This window comes from Mchenga conophoros, linkage group LG6 (assembly GCF_057382185.1).
Source record: "Mchenga conophoros isolate Kocher_MC1m ecotype Shallow Benthic linkage group LG6, M_conophoros_male_GT1.1, whole genome shotgun sequence".
Classification (NCBI taxonomy): Eukaryota; Metazoa; Chordata; class Actinopteri; order Cichliformes; family Cichlidae; genus Mchenga; species Mchenga conophoros.
This window is the reverse complement of record NC_140531.1, coordinates 4,830,438-4,849,550: the sequence shown is the minus strand read 5'-3', so window position 1 is coordinate 4,849,550 and position 19,113 is coordinate 4,830,438. Positions and strand designations below refer to the sequence as shown.

The 19,113-nt window shown below is 40.3% G+C and overlaps 3 protein-coding genes across 3 annotated transcripts; 2 read left to right on the top strand and 1 right to left on the bottom strand.

Annotated features, from left to right (window-relative positions):
- The first annotated feature begins 748 nt into the window (after positions 1–748).
- Positions 749–2,279, top strand: LOC146571926 (uncharacterized). The gene is made up of 2 exons (XM_085278427.1): positions 749–2,145; positions 2,271–2,279. Exons 1-2 carry the CDS (start codon positions 832–834, stop codon positions 2,277–2,279), a joined length of 1,323 nt encoding a protein of 440 aa, XP_085134553.1. The 5' UTR covers positions 749–831.
- On the top strand, positions 2,209–7,570 carry LOC146571925 (uncharacterized). Its single transcript, XM_085275923.1, has 2 exons — positions 2,209–7,416; positions 7,495–7,570. The coding sequence occupies exon 1, from the start codon at positions 2,287–2,289 to the stop codon at positions 6,973–6,975; it is 4,689 nt and encodes a 1,562-aa protein (XP_085132049.1). The 5' UTR covers positions 2,209–2,286; the 3' UTR covers positions 6,976–7,416; positions 7,495–7,570.
- Positions 7,571–7,691: 121 nt separating this feature from the next.
- Positions 7,692–17,619, bottom strand: LOC146571924 (equilibrative nucleoside transporter 2-like). Its single transcript, XM_085275921.1, has 13 exons — positions 17,491–17,619; positions 16,086–16,137; positions 15,894–15,975; positions 15,340–15,476; positions 14,264–14,403; positions 13,837–13,971; positions 13,599–13,696; positions 13,363–13,432; positions 13,137–13,228; positions 12,669–12,774; positions 12,366–12,451; positions 11,556–11,752; positions 7,692–8,626 (listed from the first exon to the last, which is right to left on the bottom strand). Exons 2-13 carry the CDS (start codon positions 16,115–16,117, stop codon positions 8,515–8,517), a joined length of 1,287 nt encoding a protein of 428 aa, XP_085132047.1. The 5' UTR covers positions 16,118–16,137; positions 17,491–17,619; the 3' UTR covers positions 7,692–8,514.
- Positions 17,620–19,113: the final 1,494 nt, after the last annotated feature.

The following is a 19,113-nucleotide window of genomic DNA, read 5'->3' as shown; positions in this document are numbered from 1 at the left end:
GTATAGGCTGTGAGCCCACGTTTAATAGTCACGCTAAGGAGTCCAGCGAGCTATCTGCAAAGGCCTGGTTAGTCTACCAGCGGTACAAGGTATTTGTCATTTGCCATAACTGTATTGTGATATTGTAAAAATTTGTAATGTATGGTGTTCTAATTATTTTATGTTTTAATTTAGAATGCACAAGACTGTAAAGCTATTCTTCTAGGACCTCCGAAGTGGCAGGCGGCCACGAGGTAATTTTCGTTGTTAAAGCACAAGTGTTAATTTTGATAGACTGAAGCGCTTAAAGTCTTTGTGTTTTATGTTTGTAGTTTTCACGGCGTTCAATAAATGCAGCGAAGCGCCCGTCTTGAAGAAGCCGTGCCTGTGTTGTCATTTCGGAGTTACAGTGAAAACTCGCCCTAGCCAGCGCCGGTGAGAAGCTAATTACGAAGACGGCAGCTGCAGAGAGCGACGGTGAACTGGAGCGACACAAGAGGGCGCCATTGCATAAGCTCACCGTTCTCAAGCAGCCAAGCACAGCGGCAACAACGTTGTACAACTGGAGTAAGGTGGAAATTAATAAGGGACAGTGTTAAATGTAGAATAATAGTGGTTTAAGTCAAGTTTAAAGAGCCACAATAAGTTTCTATAATACATTTGTCAAAGTTTATTTATTTCTACTGTACTTCAAGGTGATGCTTTGTAGTTTGGTGAATAGTTCTGTGTGCTTGCTTAAGGTCAAAGTTTGAGTGACGTTTACAAGGTCCTTTAAGAAAAGGTGCACTTAAAGTATACAGTATTTGAAATCTGAACACAGTGCGCTTAATGACATTTAACTAGACTCCCGAGATGGTTGACAAAGATCTCGAAGAGCACCATGCTGTATCACTTACCGAAGTGGAAGAAAATGATGATGAACAAATTACAGAACTACAGACTGTTCGTAAAAGTGAAAGAGTAAGAACACTAACAGAAAAGGGTAAAGAGCTTCAAGAGAAGAAACTCAAAGGCCTCCAACACAGATATGCTGTTGTTTTTGAAAAATGGAGATATGAAGCAAGATTGAGCAAAGTAATATTAAGAAATGAAGTTTCCGAGAGTGAATTGAATGAGCTCATCAACAATGTAAATGTTGCCTGCAAAGATGTACAAACCATTTATGAACAAATACGGCAAACACAAACTCCTGATGCAGATGAAAGACGCAAAGTGGATGCATGTACGTCACTTTCCTTGTTCATTGTCAGAAGAGCTGAAAAACACTTACAAGGAGACCTTGCAGATGGTGATGAAGAGCCATGGCCAGACGTTGGATCATGCTTAGGATCTGAAAGTACTAAATCAAGGTCAAAATCACGAAGGTCTAAAAGTGGTTCAAGCCAGTCATACTCACAAACAATTAAAAGAATAGAAGCAGAGGCTGAGGCAGCTGCGTGTCAGGAAATATTAGCAGTAATGGAGGATCAAGAAAGGGAAGCAGCTGAACTAAAAAAGTTGGAACTTGAAAACTTGGAAAGGCAACAAACAATGGAGGAGCAGCGCAGAAAGATTGAACGCTTGGAAGAGGTTAAAAAATTTAATGCTGCAAGAGCTAAAGTAAAGGTTTATGCAGAAGCTGAAAGTATTTCAGAAAGTCGTAGTTTAGTGCGCAGTATCAAAACTGAGAGCGAAACCTCAGCAATCCCTGCTCCACCACAAGTTCCCTCTCAAGCTCCAAATACAATCCAAGCCCATAATGCCACAAACCCTGCATTTGTTCCACATACTCCCACAGTCATAAACCAAGCCCAACAAAACCCTGGTGTGCAACCTAAGGGCACCACAGGCCAAGCAGGAAACGCATCAAGTCCGCCATTTATCCCTAAAGCAACACAAGCTGCCGCTTCAGCAACTCATCCACAGCCAAACTTGGATCTAGTCGGCATACTAGCAGACGCAATAAGTGCTAATCGTCTTCCAACTCCGGAACCTGCACTGTTCACTGGTGACCCTTTAAAGTTCAAGGACTGGCAGTTGTCATTTGAGACCTTGATTGAAAGAAAAAACATTCCAAAGAACGAAAGACTCTATTATCTCAGGAAGTACCTTGGTGGACCCGCAAAGAGAGTGGTTGAAGGATTTCTCCTAGTGGGCACAGATGAAGCGTATGATGCAGCTTGGGAAGTGCTGGAAAGGCGCTTTGGAGATCTGTTCACTATAGGAAAATGCTTCAGAGACAAACTTCACAGTTGGCCTAAAATAAGCTCCAAGGATGGAAGTGAGTTGAGAGAGTTTGCCGACTTCCTTAGAAGTTGTGAAGCTGCGATGTCACACATAAAGACATTAGAGGTTCTCAATGACTGTATGGAAATTCAGAAACTCTTGCTGAAACTTCCTGACTGGTTGACAACAAGATGGAATCGCGCAGCGATGAAAATAAGAAAAACCCTTAATGGAGAATATCCATCATTTCACATGTTTACGGACTTTGTATCCACTGAAGCAGACCTAGCATGTGACCCCATAGCTTCAATGCAAGCACTCAAGGGTTTGGAAATCAGTAAACCCAAACACTCACGCAGCCAAGTCGTTCAAGCTAAAACATTAACCGCAACTTCAAGTCACTTAACCACCTCAAGTCACATAAATCCCATGACCTGCCTTTACTGCAAAAGAAATGGTCACACACTGGATAAATGCTTCAAATTCATGGAAAAATCAGTCCAGGATCGTATCAAGTTTGTACAAGCAGAAAGGCTGTGTTTTGGATGTTTGAAGGGGGGACATCATTCTAAAAAGTGTGATAAAAGGAATACGTGTGAGAAATGCCAGAAGAAGCATCCCACGTGTCTACATGATGACAAGTTTGTGGAGCGTAAAAGGATAATGCCTGCACCGAATGATAACTCTCGAGACAAGGACGAAGGAGATGAACCAGCAACCGCAATCTCTAATAGAGTAACTCAAGTAACTTCGAGCACACTGACATCCTCCATTCTACCTGTCTGGGTTTCATCAAAAAATCACCCAGACAGAGAAGTTCTAGTGTATGCCCTCCTCGATTCTCAGAGCGATACATCCTTTATCTTGGATGAAGTAGCCCAGGGTCTCGACACAGATAAGAGTAAGGCTCATCTAAGACTATCGACCATGTCCGCCAAGTCAACAGTCATACCATGTGAGAAACTGGGAAATCTTCAAGTTAGAGGCTACAAGCAGGAAAAGAGAATTACATTGCCACCGGTCTATACAAGAGAATTCATCCCTGTGAACAGATCACACATCCCGACGTCTGAAACTGCTTTGAATTGGCCTCACCTCGAAAGGCTGGCAGATAGGTTACCTCCAATGCTTGAATGCGAAGTTGGTCTGCTTCTCGGCTATAACTGTCAGCAAGCCCTTCTTCCACGGGAAGTCATTGCAGGTGAGGAGAATCAGCCTTACGCACAGCTAACTGATCTCGGCTGGAGCATAGTTGGTTGTACGTCTCAAGTTCAAAATCACAATGATGATATTGGCATAAGCCACAGAATCATTGTTCGAGAAGTTACTCCTGCAGTACAACAAGCAGTTGAACTCAGGCAAGAAGTGCATTTTGTATGCAGAACTCAAGTGAAGGAAGTGGGTCCAGCTGATGTAATAAAGGCTTTGGGATCTGATTTCTCTGAGCATGAAACAGATGACAATCCAGTCTCTCAGGAAGACATTTTGTTCATGTCAAAGGTGACTAAAGGCATAAGGCAAAAGGAAAACGGTCACTATGAACTCCCATTGCCACTCAAAACCGACGACCCGAATCTTCCAAACAACAAACAATGTGCTGAGCATAGACTGTCGTCGTTGGAACGTCGGCTCAGAAGAGATGAGAAATACTATGAGGATTACGTCAAGTTCATGGACGACATCATAACCCGTGGAGACGCAGAGAAGGTCCCAGAGCAAGAACTGGATAAGGAGGCAGCATGGTATATACCACACCATGGAGTATACCACCCCCACAAACCTGAGAAGATACGTGTGGTTTTTGATTGTTCGGCCCGTTTCCAGGGGACATCTCTTAACGATCACCTTCTGACTGGACCAGATCTTACCAACGCACTGATTGGAGTGTTATGTCGATTCAGAAAGGGCCCCATCGCCATCATGTGTGACGTGGAGAGGATGTTCCACCAATTCCACGTCATCAAGGAGCATCAAGACTATTTGAGGTTTCTTTGGTGGGACAAAGGCGATTTAAACTCTGAGCCTTCAGTGTACAGGATGAGAGTGCATCTTTTTGGAGCAGCTTCATCTCCCGGATGCTGCAATTTCGGACTCAAACATATTGCTTCTCAAGGTAGAAACAGATTCAGCGAAAAGACTATTGAGTTCATCCAAAGAGGTTTTTACGTCGATGACGGACTCGCTAGTGTGACATCAACAGTCGAAGCCATACAGTTGGTAAACGAGTCAAGGGCACTTTGTAAAACAGGCAACCTACATCTGCATAAGTTTGTGTCAAACGACAAAGAAGTGCTTGCAGCTATTCCCCAAGAGGAACAAGCTAAAGCCAAAGACCAGGACATGGCTCTTGGAGAACTCCACATTGAACGTGCACTTGGAGTGCAATGGTGCATAGAGGCAGATGAATTCCAATTCAGAGTCCAAGTTAAAGACAACCCATTGACAAGGAGAGGGGTGCTCTCGATTGTTGCTTCAGTCTTTGACCCCCTTGGGTTCGTTGCCCCATTCATATTAATTGGAAAGCAGATACTCCAAACGTTGTGCAAGGACAAAGTTAATTGGGACGAGGATCTCCCAGATCACATTCTACCACAATGGGAAGCATGGTTGCGAGACCTGCCCAAGTTGGCAGCTCTGAAGATCCCACGAAGCTACTCGCAAGATGCGGACATTGTGCAGTACGAATTGCACAGTTTCTCGGATGCGAGCCTCAGTGGTTATGGCGCATGTTCATATCTCAGAGCAAAAGGTAGAGAAGGACAGGTCAGTTGTGCACTCGTCATGGGCAAGGCAAGAGTAACGCCCATTAAGCAAACAACCATCCCAAGGCTCGAACTGTCATCGGCCGTGACTTCAGTTCGCATTGCAGATGTGATCAAACGAGAACTAGACATCCAAAATCTACAGGAATATTATTGGACAGATTCACAAGTCGTATTAGCATACATAAATAATGATGCTAAAAGATTTCACACATTTGTCGCCAATCGAATTCAACGAATAAGACAAAGCACAAGTCCTGGGAAATGGCAGCACGTCAGCTCAGAGGAAAATCCAGCTGATCAGGCCTCAAGAGGTTTAAATGCTACTCAGCTGAAAGATTCAAACTGGTTGAAAGGTCCCGATTTTCTTTGGAAACAAGAGCTTCCAGTCAAAGAGGAAATGGTGGGAGAGGTTGAAGAAATGGATCCTGAAGTCCGTAAAGGCTATACGCACACTGTACATTCGAAGGAAGCAAACCCAGTGCTAGAGCGTTTAAAGAAGTTCTCCAGTTGGTCGAGAGCTATCAAGGCCATTGCCAGGCTCAGGCGATTCATCAAAGAGTACAAGGGTGTTCAACGAAGAACGAACAAAGTGACAGATCTTGAAGAAAGAAAAGACACAGAATTATTCATCATCAAGCTAGTGCAAAGAGACATCTTTACTGAGGAAATACAGAAGATCAGATCTCAAGGAGAAAATTCTCTGCACAAGCGCAGCAGACTAAGGCAGTTGAATGCCTTTTTGGACAAGTCGGATGTTCTCAGGGTAGGAGGAAGATTATCTCAATCAACTTTACACTATGATGTAAAACATCCTGCAATTCTCCCCAAGGAGTCCCATGTGTCAGCCCTCCTCGTCAAACACTACCATGAAGGTGTACATCACCAGGGAAGAGGGATGACAATAAATGAATTGCGGGCAAATGGGATATGGATTTTAGGATGTGGGAGTGTTGTTTCTTCACACATTTACCATTGTGTTAAGTGCAGAAGATACAGAAAGGCTACAAATGTCCAACAGATGTCAGATTTGCCAGAAGTGAGAACAGAAACAGCACCTCCTTTCACGTATTGTGGCGTCGACTGTTTCGGGCCATTCATGGTAAAGGAAGGAAGAAAGGAAGTCAAAAGGTATGGACTACTGTTCACGTGTTTATGTTCACGAGCTGTGCACATTGAAACACTAGATGACTTATCGACAGATGCCTTCATGAACGCTCTTCGAGTTCTGATAGCCATAAGAGGTCCTGTCCGGCAATTAAGATGCGACCAAGGGACAAACTTTATGGGCGCCAAAAGAGAACTTTTGGAGTTAATGAAGGATATGGATCAAGGACCACAAAGAGCTATGGGTTGTGAATTTGTGGTGAACGTTCCGGCAGCTAGCCACATGGGGGGCGTCTGGGAACGTCAAATTCGGACAGTACGAAGTGTACTGACAGCGATGCTGGACAAGTTCTCAAACAGACTCGATACAGCTAGTCTAAGAACACTGCTTTACGAGACAATGGCCATCATTAACAGCAGACCTTTAAGTGTTGAGTATCTCAATGATCCCTTGGGACCAGAGCCACTAACTCCCAATCACATATTAACGATGAAATCTTCGGTTATTCTTCCACCTCCAGGAGAGTTTTGCAGAGAGGATTTGTACTTGAATAAAAGATGGAAAAGAGTACAATTTCTGGCAAATGAGTTTTGGCAAAGGTGGAGGCGAGAGTATCTGTTAAATCTCCAGCGGCGACAGAAGTGGCAGAACGTCTCACGAAACCTGCGAGTAAATGACATTGTGATACTGCAGGATGATAATGCTCCAAGATGTAAATGGAAACTTGCTCTAATAGTAGAGGCTATAGAGAGCTCAGATGGCAAGGTTCGAAAGGTGAAGCTCAAGACCAGTGAAACTACCTTTGACGGGGGGAAACCACGGACAAGGCTGATATATCTGGAAAGACCTGTTCACAAGTTAGTGACTTTACTGGAGACTGACATGCAAAGTGAAACAGACTCTAATGTTGACACTCATTAGAAAATCACATTGCAAACAATGAGTGATTTTGGTGGGAGTGTAAGTGTCACAGAAATGGCTTATGTATAAAGAAGTTTAATAGATGGTTCCAGCAGTTAAAATGTTCTTGCTTGTACGTTTCTGTGGCCAATATTGTAAGGGTGTGTTTATCTTGTCAGAAAGAACAAGTTTTGTTACACCGCTATTATCGCGAGGTTTGGGCGTGATAGTATAGGCTGTGAGCCCACGTTTAATAGTCACGCTAAGGAGTCCAGCGAGCTATCTGCAAAGGCCTGGTTAGTCTACCAGCGGTACAAGGTATTTGTCATTTGCCATAACTGTATTGTGATATTGTAAAAATTTGTAATGTATGGTGTTCTAATTATTTTATGTTTTAATTTAGAATGCACAAGACTGTAAAGCTATTCTTCTAGGACCTCCGAAGTGGCAGGCGGCCACGAGGTAATTTTCGTTGTTAAAGCACAAGTGTTAATTTTGATAGACTGAAGCGCTTAAAGTCTTTGTGTTTTATGTTTGTAGTTTTCACGGCGTTCAATAAATGCAGCGAAGCGCCCGTCTTGAAGAAGCCGTGCCTGTGTTGTCATTTCGGAGTTACAGGTGGAGTTTTCTGTGAAGCAACAGTGCTAACCACCTCACCACCGTGGTTCCCTACGCCAGTACGTTTTTTTATAGAATTTCCCTATTTAAAAAATTCCACCCATCCATCCATTTAGACAGGTTGGATCACATAAGTTGGATGAGGCCTGTAATCAGAGTAATTGACAGAGTAATGCCCCAACTATGACTAATACCACTAAGGCAGGATGGGATGTACTGAACTGCCAGGTCATGCAAATATACAAAAACTGGACTCACTGATACTTTGACATTTTGATACAAAGGCAAATATATCAATTTGTAAAAACTGTGACATAAAACAAGAATGGGAAACCATTTTGAACAAGCCTTTATTAAAAGTTTGAACATACATAAAAAAAAAACATTTATTGCAACGTATAAAAATTACAAAAACAGAAATAAGCAGTGAAAAAGTTTATAGTTCATTTAATTTAAGTATTTTTTTTAAACTGTCTTCAGGTAAAAAACATTAATATTTTTAAAAAAACACTGAAAAACTGAGAGATAAATACAGTCGTGTAAAGCAAAGATATAAAAGGTCCCATTAATTAATATTTAAAAAAAAACAACAAGAGAGAAATGATTTATTTTAGCTGCATTGATCAATGTCTCTCAAATGAATTGCCCTTTCCAATGAAGTATTCAATGTGACACAAATCACGTAAAATAATGCCAGCACCTACCTGAGACTGAAATACTTACTCTGTATTACAAAGAGTAAAACATTCATTTAGAAATCCTGCATGGCTTACTTTAAAATGCCAGTGCAACAAATGGACAGCTCAGTACTTTATATAGAGTTGTCGTTGTGTCTCATATAAGATATAACATATAACTAAGAACAGGATAAGCATCAAGTGCTTTTACACTTTTCATAACAATATGTCATCAAATGTCAGATATACAGTTTTCCTACTACCTTTAAACCAGTTTTCCTAGTAGGAATGAGAACGATGCTCCCACAGCCAAACCCAGGACCAAGAAGAAGGTCATCAAAGAGCCAGCTGTCTCGCAATCCTTACACCGCACCAACCTGAAGGAGACGAAAACACACAGTTACAACACTATCCAGTACAGTGAACACAACACACAGAGAAGTCGATTCATCTTTTTCATTTATTCTTCGACAAAAACACATGAAAGTTTTTCACAAACCATCAGTACAAGTGAAGTGCTTGTGTCTTCATGTTGCCTGTATTACTTTGGTTTACTTCCTGTTTTATTTTGAAGGTTTAAAACCTCATGTGGCTTTCTGTTTCCTCCCTGTTGCCTTTCTCTTCCCTCTCTTGTTAATGCCTGATAAAGTTCAGAGTTGGTCTCCTTTTTTCCCCTGTGTTTAGTCTGTTTTTGTTGTATTCATTGTTGAAAGTTTTTTGTCATTTGGGATGTGTTTTCTCTCAATTATTGTGCAGCAGTTTGTTATTTTTTAGTTATTAGTTAAAGTACCTTATTTACTTCCTATAAATGTATCCTAGTTTGCTTTTTGTTCTGCAGTAGGGCTGGTGGAGGGTTTCAGGGATCCCTGAACACACAAACTCCCTGAGCGGACACTTGGACCACTGTGAGCAACAGCAGACGTGTGCACTGTGGTCACGCAGGCATCGAATCCATCCAAGTTACATGGTTTAATAAAGTAATCAAATTACAGCATTTACATTTATGTTAGACTACTTTTAATTAAGTGCTTTAGCCCCACTTACAATGAAAATTAAAAAAAAAATCTTGTTCATGACCTGTGTAGTATGCTAACACAATTGGAAGTAAAAATAACTTGAACTCCAACTTTGAAAACACAACTTTCTTTCTTTCTTTCTTTCTTTTTTATAAAGCTGTGACTTGTATTATGAGTCTGTGGTCTGGGAGAGAGTCCTGTAACTCTGTCTGCAAAATACAGTATATAATGACCAATGTTGGGCAATTAATTATATAGTTACTTCTTCAAAAAAGTAACTGAGTTTTGCAAACAGCAATTTTTTTTGCAGCTGTTTATCTAAAAATGCAGCCAAGGCGTTTTTTAAATAAACACTTCAAACTTTCTACAGAACAATCAGCTGTTCTGCATCAAATCTGAATCCACACAAATTATTTGTGCCACTCCAAAAAATAATTTCTGTCCACTATGAGATGAAGGAGAACAACAGCCTGATACCTGCAGGCCTGACAGCAGCAGATGTATCACTGCTGTAACACCTGTAACATTCAGCAGTCGCCTCGTTGTTCTGACACACAACAAAACTACTGACTACACTACACACTAACTACACAAGATTTGCGCTAAACGTCGCAATACACCGCCGTCACCCCTAAAACTTTCCCCCTTCCTAAACAACTGTTGCCATATCATTTTTTCATTGGTTGACACGGTACATTTTTCGACCAATAGGAAAGGGTTTGTTTTTTTTTGTCTTTGCTCACAGGCTTTCGAGTGTTTTCCTTATAAAACGTCGTTTTTACCGTTTCTTCCCGCAGTAACTATAAACAACGACAGTATTCAGGAAGAAAACCAAACATTGCAGATATTTTATCATAACTCTGGTTTTATGTGGCCGATCAACACAATTTAAAAACTGGTATAAAGTCCACACTTTTTCCACCAATTGTTCCGTCTGTCCTGCTCACATCTCCAAAGATTGTACATGTTGTCATGACCGTGGCTTCACTCCACATCAGCCACGCCGCTTTGCTAGCTAAAACACCGGTGTCAGCACATAAGGACGCTGTCATAGCCTGTCAACAACGTTGATTAGCTGCGTATATACGAATGTGAATCACATTATTGGCTGGACTATGGGATAAGGTGGCATCGTTCTAATCCCATACTCTGTCAGTGCGCCGCAGGGCAGCTGTGGCTACAATGTAGCTTGACATCACCAGTATGTGAATGTGTGTCTGAATAGGTGGATGACTGAATGTAGTGTAAAGCGCTTTGGTGGTACTTAGGGACTAAGTAAAGCGTTATACAAATACAGGCCATTTACCATTTACCATATGGGAGCAGCCAGTCACTTACTAACACTGCAAAACAGAATTGTTAAAGTTTTAATTTTAATTTCAATTCCGGTTAAATTTTTTTCTTTTTTGTGCACAACACAGATTTTCTGTGCGCAGAGACCGTGTCAGCAGTGCGCACGTGCGCAGCTTAGAGGGAACTTTCCCTGACCCTGTTCAAAATTCACACCAAAAGATTTTGCAGTTGCACCATCCAGCCACTAGGTGCCACAAGACATTCTTCTTCTTCTTGGGTTTTGTTCAGCCAGAAAATTGTGCTGAATGTCTTTGTTTTGTTCCACTGAAGTCTGTGACTTGAATGACATGTTTCACAAGAAACACAGGAATGGTGTGCATGTGTCAGTGGGTGTAGTGTTCTCAGTCAGTGGTAACATACATATAAGGTGCCATATAAAGTAGGCGGTCTGCACCTTTGGCAGATTTATTTCTTTATTTCGGCTGAAATAAATCCCATGTTACATTTTATGTGTAGCTCATGTGCCCAACATGTGGGGACTCAGAGCTGTGACTGGCTTCTTCTGTCTGTAATTCTTGAGTTTGTTAAAGTGAAGCAAGGATTCAGTTTTCACCTACTTTCAGGTACAAACGCTTAATTTAATTTAAATATTCAAACAAATCAAATAAAACTCCAATGGAAATTTTCTCATTCTTATTTTTTATTTTAGATTACTGTTTTATAGAGAGATTTTCTTCTCACTCTCACACAGTAAAAGTCCCTCACTATGCACCTGTGGCACTTTGACCTTATGCTGCTGCTGTAACACAATCACGTTCCTCGTGGGATCAGTAAAGTATTGATTTATCTTGTGCTTCAAGCTCCATCACATCTGCCTCATTGTAATCAAGTTGTGGAAGTTTTCACGTGTTAGCACACAAACTAAGTCACATCATTAAAGAGCAGTTTATATCCTATAGAGGGATTTTTTTAAAATTGGGGTCTGTTGAGGACTCACTGTGGAGCGTAGGCCATGCAGAGGCTTGCCAGGTATCCATTCGAGAAGGCAAACAGAGCCATGATGACGACAAAGGCACAGTCGTGGCGGAAGACGGCGGTTAGTTTAGAGTCCTGGACATTACATAACATGACCAGAGGGATGAAGACCAGGCGAGAAAACACGACGGCAGGAAACCAACGACTCTCCTTCGACGGCTGCACAAAAACATACAGAAATCAGTCGCTGAAGTTATCTGTAACATCGCAACTTCAAAGTCAGATTACGTGTAACATAATGACTCAATGAGTGCTGTGTGGATTTCAGCTATCAGTCCTCTGGAGTCAGTAGACACGCCTGCATTTCCAAATCACATGATTTAAGATGATCTAGCAGCAAGACGCAGCCTCAGTTTCAACTTGTGTCAAAAGTCTGGACTTTAAACTATAAAGTTTGTGGATTTCATCTGTTATTGTTTCACATCACAATAACCATGCAACAAAATAACCGTGCTTATATTGTCTATAATGTGGACACATGTAACTGTAAATAACTAATAACTAATAACTAATAACGATGCTATCAAACTATTTAAGTAATATATTTAGACTATGGACACTGTAAAAATTCCAATACTAAAACAACATTTCTTTTTATTGTTTTCATAATCCAAATGGTTTTTATTGAAATCCTTCAGTAAAGGCCGTTTTCCACAGGAATCCTTTGAAGTGGAAAAAAACACCTCCAGTCCTCACGAAACAATATTCGATTGGTTTGTTGATTTCTATCTTAGAAACAAAAATGTTTGAAGAAGGCAGGCTGCAGACTCACCCACTGGACGATGTATGGGGTTGTGCGACCGGCCAAGTCCATGACATTGAAAACAATGAAACAGCAGACACAGGTGAACACATTGTCTGTTAGGAAGAGGAAGCAGAGGGTGGACTATAAGGAAGAATTCATCGGTGAGCGAGGAATTTTTGCAGAAAGTTTTCAATGGCCTGAGGGTTTCTCTTTCTCTTTAACTTGGTTAGACCATTACACAAACTTGTGCTGAACACATAACCTGCTCTGGAGTCATATGGTCAACCAGATGCTTCTGTAGTCTGCAGTAATGCTGTAATGATGTCTTACCCCATTCAGCATTGTCGTAGACAGTCCTTACTCGCACCGTGATGACAGGAAACACCGACAGGGTAACAGCAAAGACACACGTCACGCACAGAGCCATCAGCCAGATCTGAGAAACACAGGAAGGTGTTAGTCAGTGATTCCAGTAAGGAGGCATTTGGGAACGCGTGTGAAGATAAGCTCCAGGACTACACGAGGAACATTTTTCATCTGAGGTTAGCAAAAGTGTATCAGCTCTTTGATAGAAGACTTTGTACAACCTCTCAGAGCCAGCTTCCACTATTACATTAGACTGCGCCATCATAACAATTTTGGGTTGTTAGATTTGGAGCCGCGGACCAGTATGTCTCTATGTAGGCAAAAGTCTAAACAGTTTAAAACATGTTACTGTGATCAACAGAGGAGGTTTGAGGGGTTTAGTCAATGCTAGCAGAAGAAGTTTAAAAAATGGACACCAAAGCTAACGTTCACCTTCTTAAAGACAGCCAGGACTGAGGAATGTTCCTGATTCTCCTCTTGCTTACTGAGCTTCCCGTTTGCCTCCAGGTCCTTTTTATTTTTTTCTTTGAAAGGAAAAATCAAAAGAATCAGTTGTAAGCCTCATTAACACTGAACGTAGCTCGGCTAACATGTCAGCTATCTAACATAACGCTGAAAGAAATCATATTTTTATTCATTATACTTAATGAGAACCAACCTGTGCTCTCAAGGAAGACCTCCTCCACTTTATCAGGCTGATGTCTGTTCAGATAGAAATCAGCAAACTTCTGCAGAGGAGTCAACATTTTCAGAAGACTGTAATGTGGCTTTTCTTCCACTGACATGATTCAATTCATTTTTTTAGTTAATATATGACACAGATTTTTCAGTTCAGTTCAAAACAGTCATTTTCATGTACTTTTGTGATAGTGATTTTATGTGGTGTCTCCATACCAGGCGTGGCAGCAGCAGGTAGCATACCAGAGTCCCCAGAGTAGCCACACAGGGTGTTATGAAGTATCCCAGTGCAGCCGAGCTTTGATCTGATTTACCTGCAGGCAAACAGCTTCATTTACACCTCCAAACTCCAGTAATTTTACATTTTTTACAGTGTGATACTGGTATATTTAAATTACTAACGATGAAATAAAAAAATAAATACATTTTGCCTGTGAGGAGGATCAATGCTTACCTAAAATAGAGAAGAGCATGGCTAAGGCGGCAAAGATCCCAGCGAGGCCCTGACCACTCATGAACAGAGTGCTGTAACGAGGGGGAAAGAGGCCCACCATACCGAAGAGACTGCCCTGCAGCACTGCTCCGCACACTGCACTCACACAAGGTACATGATTAGTTAGACTATAATTATAGTCTACATATATATACATACACATATATATATATACATATATATACTTAGACTATAATTCTTGGCATATTTTTGATAAAGACAATAAGCCTGAAAAGTATTTACAATTTAATGTTTGAACTACGTTGTGATTTGCCAGTGCCAAATGTAACATTTAGGGATCTGATACAAACATTTTACAGCTGCTACATAGTTCATCTGTAGCTGTAAAAATGTTACTGCAGTCATGGGATCGTTTGAGTGAACCTACTGTTAATGAACCAGATGGTTGCCATAGTAATGGAAAAGAAGTTGTCCGGCTCCATGGGGACCTTGACCAAAGCAGCAGTGAGAGAGAAAAGGAGGAAGATGCCGACCAGGCTGAAGGGCACACGAACACGCTCCCTCACGCTGCACAGAGACATGTCTTCATTACCATCAGATAACAGAGGAGATAATCAGACTCTTTAGTTTTCAGGTAAACCTGGTCCTGTCCTGTCCACTAAGGACAGCTTGGTTCAACTTTTATTAACATTGACATCATATTTCTGTCAGTACCAGCCAGCTATGCTTACAGACTATTGCAGTAATTCCTAACAACATTACAGAGATTTGGAGCAGATGTGCTCGTTCATTCAGTCAGTTTAAAGAAAAAAACATTAACATTACTACTACTGCTACTGCTTAAAGCAAAACAAATACAAATAAATACATTAATCATATAATTAACTCTAATTCAAAAACTCAATGAATGTAAATTCTTTGTTGTTACTGTCCCACCCATCTGCAACAGCGCACCTGGAACGCTAACATCATGGAGGGAGGGTCAAGGGTCAAGTCTGGAAGAATTTGCGGCAGCATCTATTCTGTGTTTGTAATAGTCCACTATGAAAAAGTGCAATGAAAAATCTGAAAAGCTGATGACCAAAATGCTTTCCCTCACTGTGTCTTGGATTTCACTGTAGTTATAGTCAGTGTAATACTTGCTGGAAAGCATTTATTAAAATGAACATGTTATGTTGCCATTGCATGAGAAACTAGGGTCACTCATAACATTTCAGTAAATTTATGTTTCTGGATCTATTTATTTCTTATCTTTATCCTTTTACAAAGTTAGGAAAGTAGATTGCATCTTTGTATTATGGTTATGATGTTGTCTTACACATAAAGAGTGATACATGGCCTCTTCTTCAAAGTAATAACTACAGCTTATTTATTTCACTTTGGTATCAGAGGATACCTGAAGCCAAAGTGTCAGAGATTTAAAAACTTTAAAGGTCTTGTTCTTGTGACTCAAACTTAATCTAGAAGAGCCATTCAAGCAGTTTTAGTGCTCTTAACACTCACCGCTGATACAGGAAAGAGTTGAGAAGGGTAAACAGCAGCTGTGGCAGTTGGGAAAGCAAAGCCATCCAGCTGTCATAGCTATAGTCTTTGGGAGAAGTTCCTGATGTGCCAGTTGAGTTGAGACGTTCATTGAAATACTTAAAGAGGAAGATTAAAAAAAGCAATTTACTATAAAAGGACATACTGTACATGCTATAAGATTCAAGTAACAGAATAAACACAGAAAGAACAAGAATGATTTGAATCCCTGTGCAAAATTGCAGACATGTTTTTTTTAACTTATTTTCTTCTCAGTAGTGTATCATGAAAATCCTAAATAAGAATAAAATACAAGCAGTTTTTAAGTAAAATCATCATTATTTCATTATTTTAATAATAAAATCATTTAATTAAAATGTATACATTGAAACAAACTGACCTGCCTACCTACACAATTCATTTTCAAAGTTAACAGTGCTAACATGTGATACAGGGATAGACGATAGTCAAGATGGTCTCAATTTAGAGTAAAGAATCTGCTGCTAAAAATGTGGAAAATGACGTGAACATGAAACCTTAGATGCTGTGATGAAAAAATTCCAGGGCAGCAGAGTTCCTAGACCGAGCACAAAGATAATCAGGGCCACAGCCTGTCCGCTGTGAAAACAAAATACAAGTGAGAAGAAGCGCCAACCAGTGTAAAAGAATCCTCCAATGTAAAGGAGGATTCTTTTAGATGTGTGTATATCTCTAGGAATCAGACTCACCGGTCAACAGGTGCACTCTTTTCATTCGACATCCTGATAGTTTGTCACGTCTCTGCGGATGTCAATAGAAGACCCTTAATAATGATTAAAATGATGTGTTTCCATCACATGTACTGACTGAGTAAATGCTCTGTCGACTGCAGGAACAGAAACTTTTTTTTGTTCTTGTTTCTTTTGTACAACCATTTAAAAATACTAGTATAACTCAAATGAGAGAACAGTCAGGTGTCACAATAAGTTGCCCCACAAATTATTTGTGACTGTAAAAATTTGTTTGTCTGCCACAAGACAGAGGAGAACACCACAGGGATAAAAGTGATCTCCTGCCAAAAACTGATTTCCCGTATTTGACAAAAACGGATTGCTCATATTTAAAATGCTATAAATAAGTTGTTGGTCTATAATATGTAAAACATGTGTCAAAATTGACCCTCATGAATGACATCAAGTAATCATGGGCCACAAACAACATCCCTGTAACAATCAAGTGGACAAAAAGGACCGGATTGGTTATAATGTAAGTACAATAACACAGAGTTATAAGGATACTTGACAAACAGGTAATTTATACATTTTATATATAACCCTGTTGTAAACCTTGTTCACCGAAGTCTATTTACCAACATACGTAAAGATATTACACATAAAAAACACACGGAAACATTGGAAATCAGTTTTTGGCAGGCAACACTTTTTGGCACAACATCTGTCCGCACTATTGGGGCTGAACCACGTGTTAATGATGGAGGGGTGGGGGGTAACGCTATGCAATATGTTCAGTTTGAGAATTTATATTTCGTGTTAACTGTAGTTAAAGGTGTTAATGCTATCTTATTTTAATAAACAACACTGTCATATGCAAAACTAGGGTGGCAAGACATCATTGTAGTGTGGCACATGCCACCCCATGCCGCAGGGTTTGTCCATCCGAGACTGGCTGTGAGACATCGACTTGCGTCATTAATATGGTTTAACGTCACATCTCCACATGTTGTCTTATCACATTATTCTACTTTATTTCTTAATCTACTGAAAGGAACATAATACATGTTCAACGGATTAAAGCATATTGCTGTTTTTTTTAAATATCTGTAACAACTGCCTGACTAAAGAAACTTTAGAGGATGGATCATTAAAGTGATATTAACTTTGAATAAATATATGTGTCTCGTTATTCTAGCGACGGAAGCTGCGTTTGAGTTTAATTAACCCCAACTTTAATTGTTTTGATGAATTTAAATTTACCCAGCAAGTTAAAAGACGAGTAACCGATACATTAAGTAGTAACAAGTACACGTGTTCCGATTCTTTATGCGATATAAACCAAACCGACAATTAACATCCAAAAGCCAAACGCTGTGTTGAAGCAAGCTAATAAAAACAAAGCACTCGAGTCGGAGCTGACCTGCGAGTCGAACAACGTCTTCTTCTGGGTATCCCTGGATGGATGAATGAAAACGCGGTGAAGAAGATGGTTGTGGGAAAACGTGCCGCCAAAAGCGTTAGAACAAGGAAATGATGAAATGAAACATGATGCGTCGGAACTTCGAATTAGTTCGAGTGCTTCCCCCGCTTCCAACCCACTCAAGGATTGTGCTAATTACTCTAAGGATTGTAACATACAGTCCTATTAAGCATTCAAATTAAGTTGTTCTTCTTTTAACTAGAACTTGGCAGAGATGATGAGCCCCTTAGATGGGTGAGAAACCAGAAGAGACAAATATGGAATGACATTTATGTTACAACAAATGCACGAGCAAATAATAATAATAATAATAATAATACTAATCTGAGCAAATAATTGCATTTCACTGGCGGAATTAAATTCCTCGCGCGTAAATTCAATAACCCGCGCGCGTATGAAGTTATGTGGAGGCGGAGCCCAAAGTAGGACGGGGTCCTTATATGATAGCTGGACACTTTAGGTTACTTGGTTAATCTGAGTTGCTCTTATGCAGCTATGAAGTGCTCTTTTAAACCGTATTTGTTTACAGTTTGAAAAATAAAGTTTGCAAAATTAATTATTAACAGTTATTGTTTGCTGTACAGCAGTGGAAATACGCATAACTGTCACTGGATTACTTTAATGTTGAAGAACCAGAGGATTCTATGGCAGGTTTTAAAGCATCTGCAGTGCTGTCCCATTAATCTGCTGTACAGTATTGCACAGCTTCTATGATTTAAAAAAAAAAAAAAACAACTCACAACGAGGACCAGGAAAGGAAGAGTGGATCAGAATCTGGCAATTATACATTTGGCCAAAATCCAGACAGTTAAACCATCCAGCAGAAAGTTGCTCAGTCTGCATCAACAGTGAATTTTGGAGGTGGGAACATGATGGTGTCTGTTTTTCAGTATTTCAGCAGCAGTAGGCTACAGTCACACTTCAAATAATTAAACAATGAATGGAAAAACATACCAAGACATTCTTGATAAAAATCTGCTGCTAGATGATGCCATGGTGCCCTAAGTTCATCCCAAAATGTGTTATGTTTTTAAAGAAAGTGCTGTCAAGAGAAATTGAACCGCACAGTTGAGTTGGTTAGAAATATGCTGTATAATATTATATAATAAGCTAAAGTCATTGATATCCAGTTATTTAAAAAGCAATAGCTATTATTCATTTACTACTCCTGCATGAGGTTTGTGTAATCAAAGAAAACATCAGTCATGCTATCCTTATGTGATTTTCACAGCACCACAATGTTCTTAGAGGATGCTTAAAAAGAACAAATTGTCTGTCAGTTGTTTAAATAGAATTGGAAAAGGCAGAAGAAGACGAAAGTAAAGATCAAAGCTGCTGATGACACCCACCACACTCATGTCATCGGTGAACTTGATGATGTGTCTCTAACTGTGCATTGCTGCACAGTCGTCAGTCAGCAGTGAACAGCAGTGGGCTGAGCACACAGCCCTGAGGGGCTCCAGTGCTCAGTGTAGTGGTGTTGAGATGCTGTTACCGATCCGAACTGTCTGAGGTCTCTCCAGTCCAGGAGTGGGGTTCGACTTCCTCACCAACACATCATTC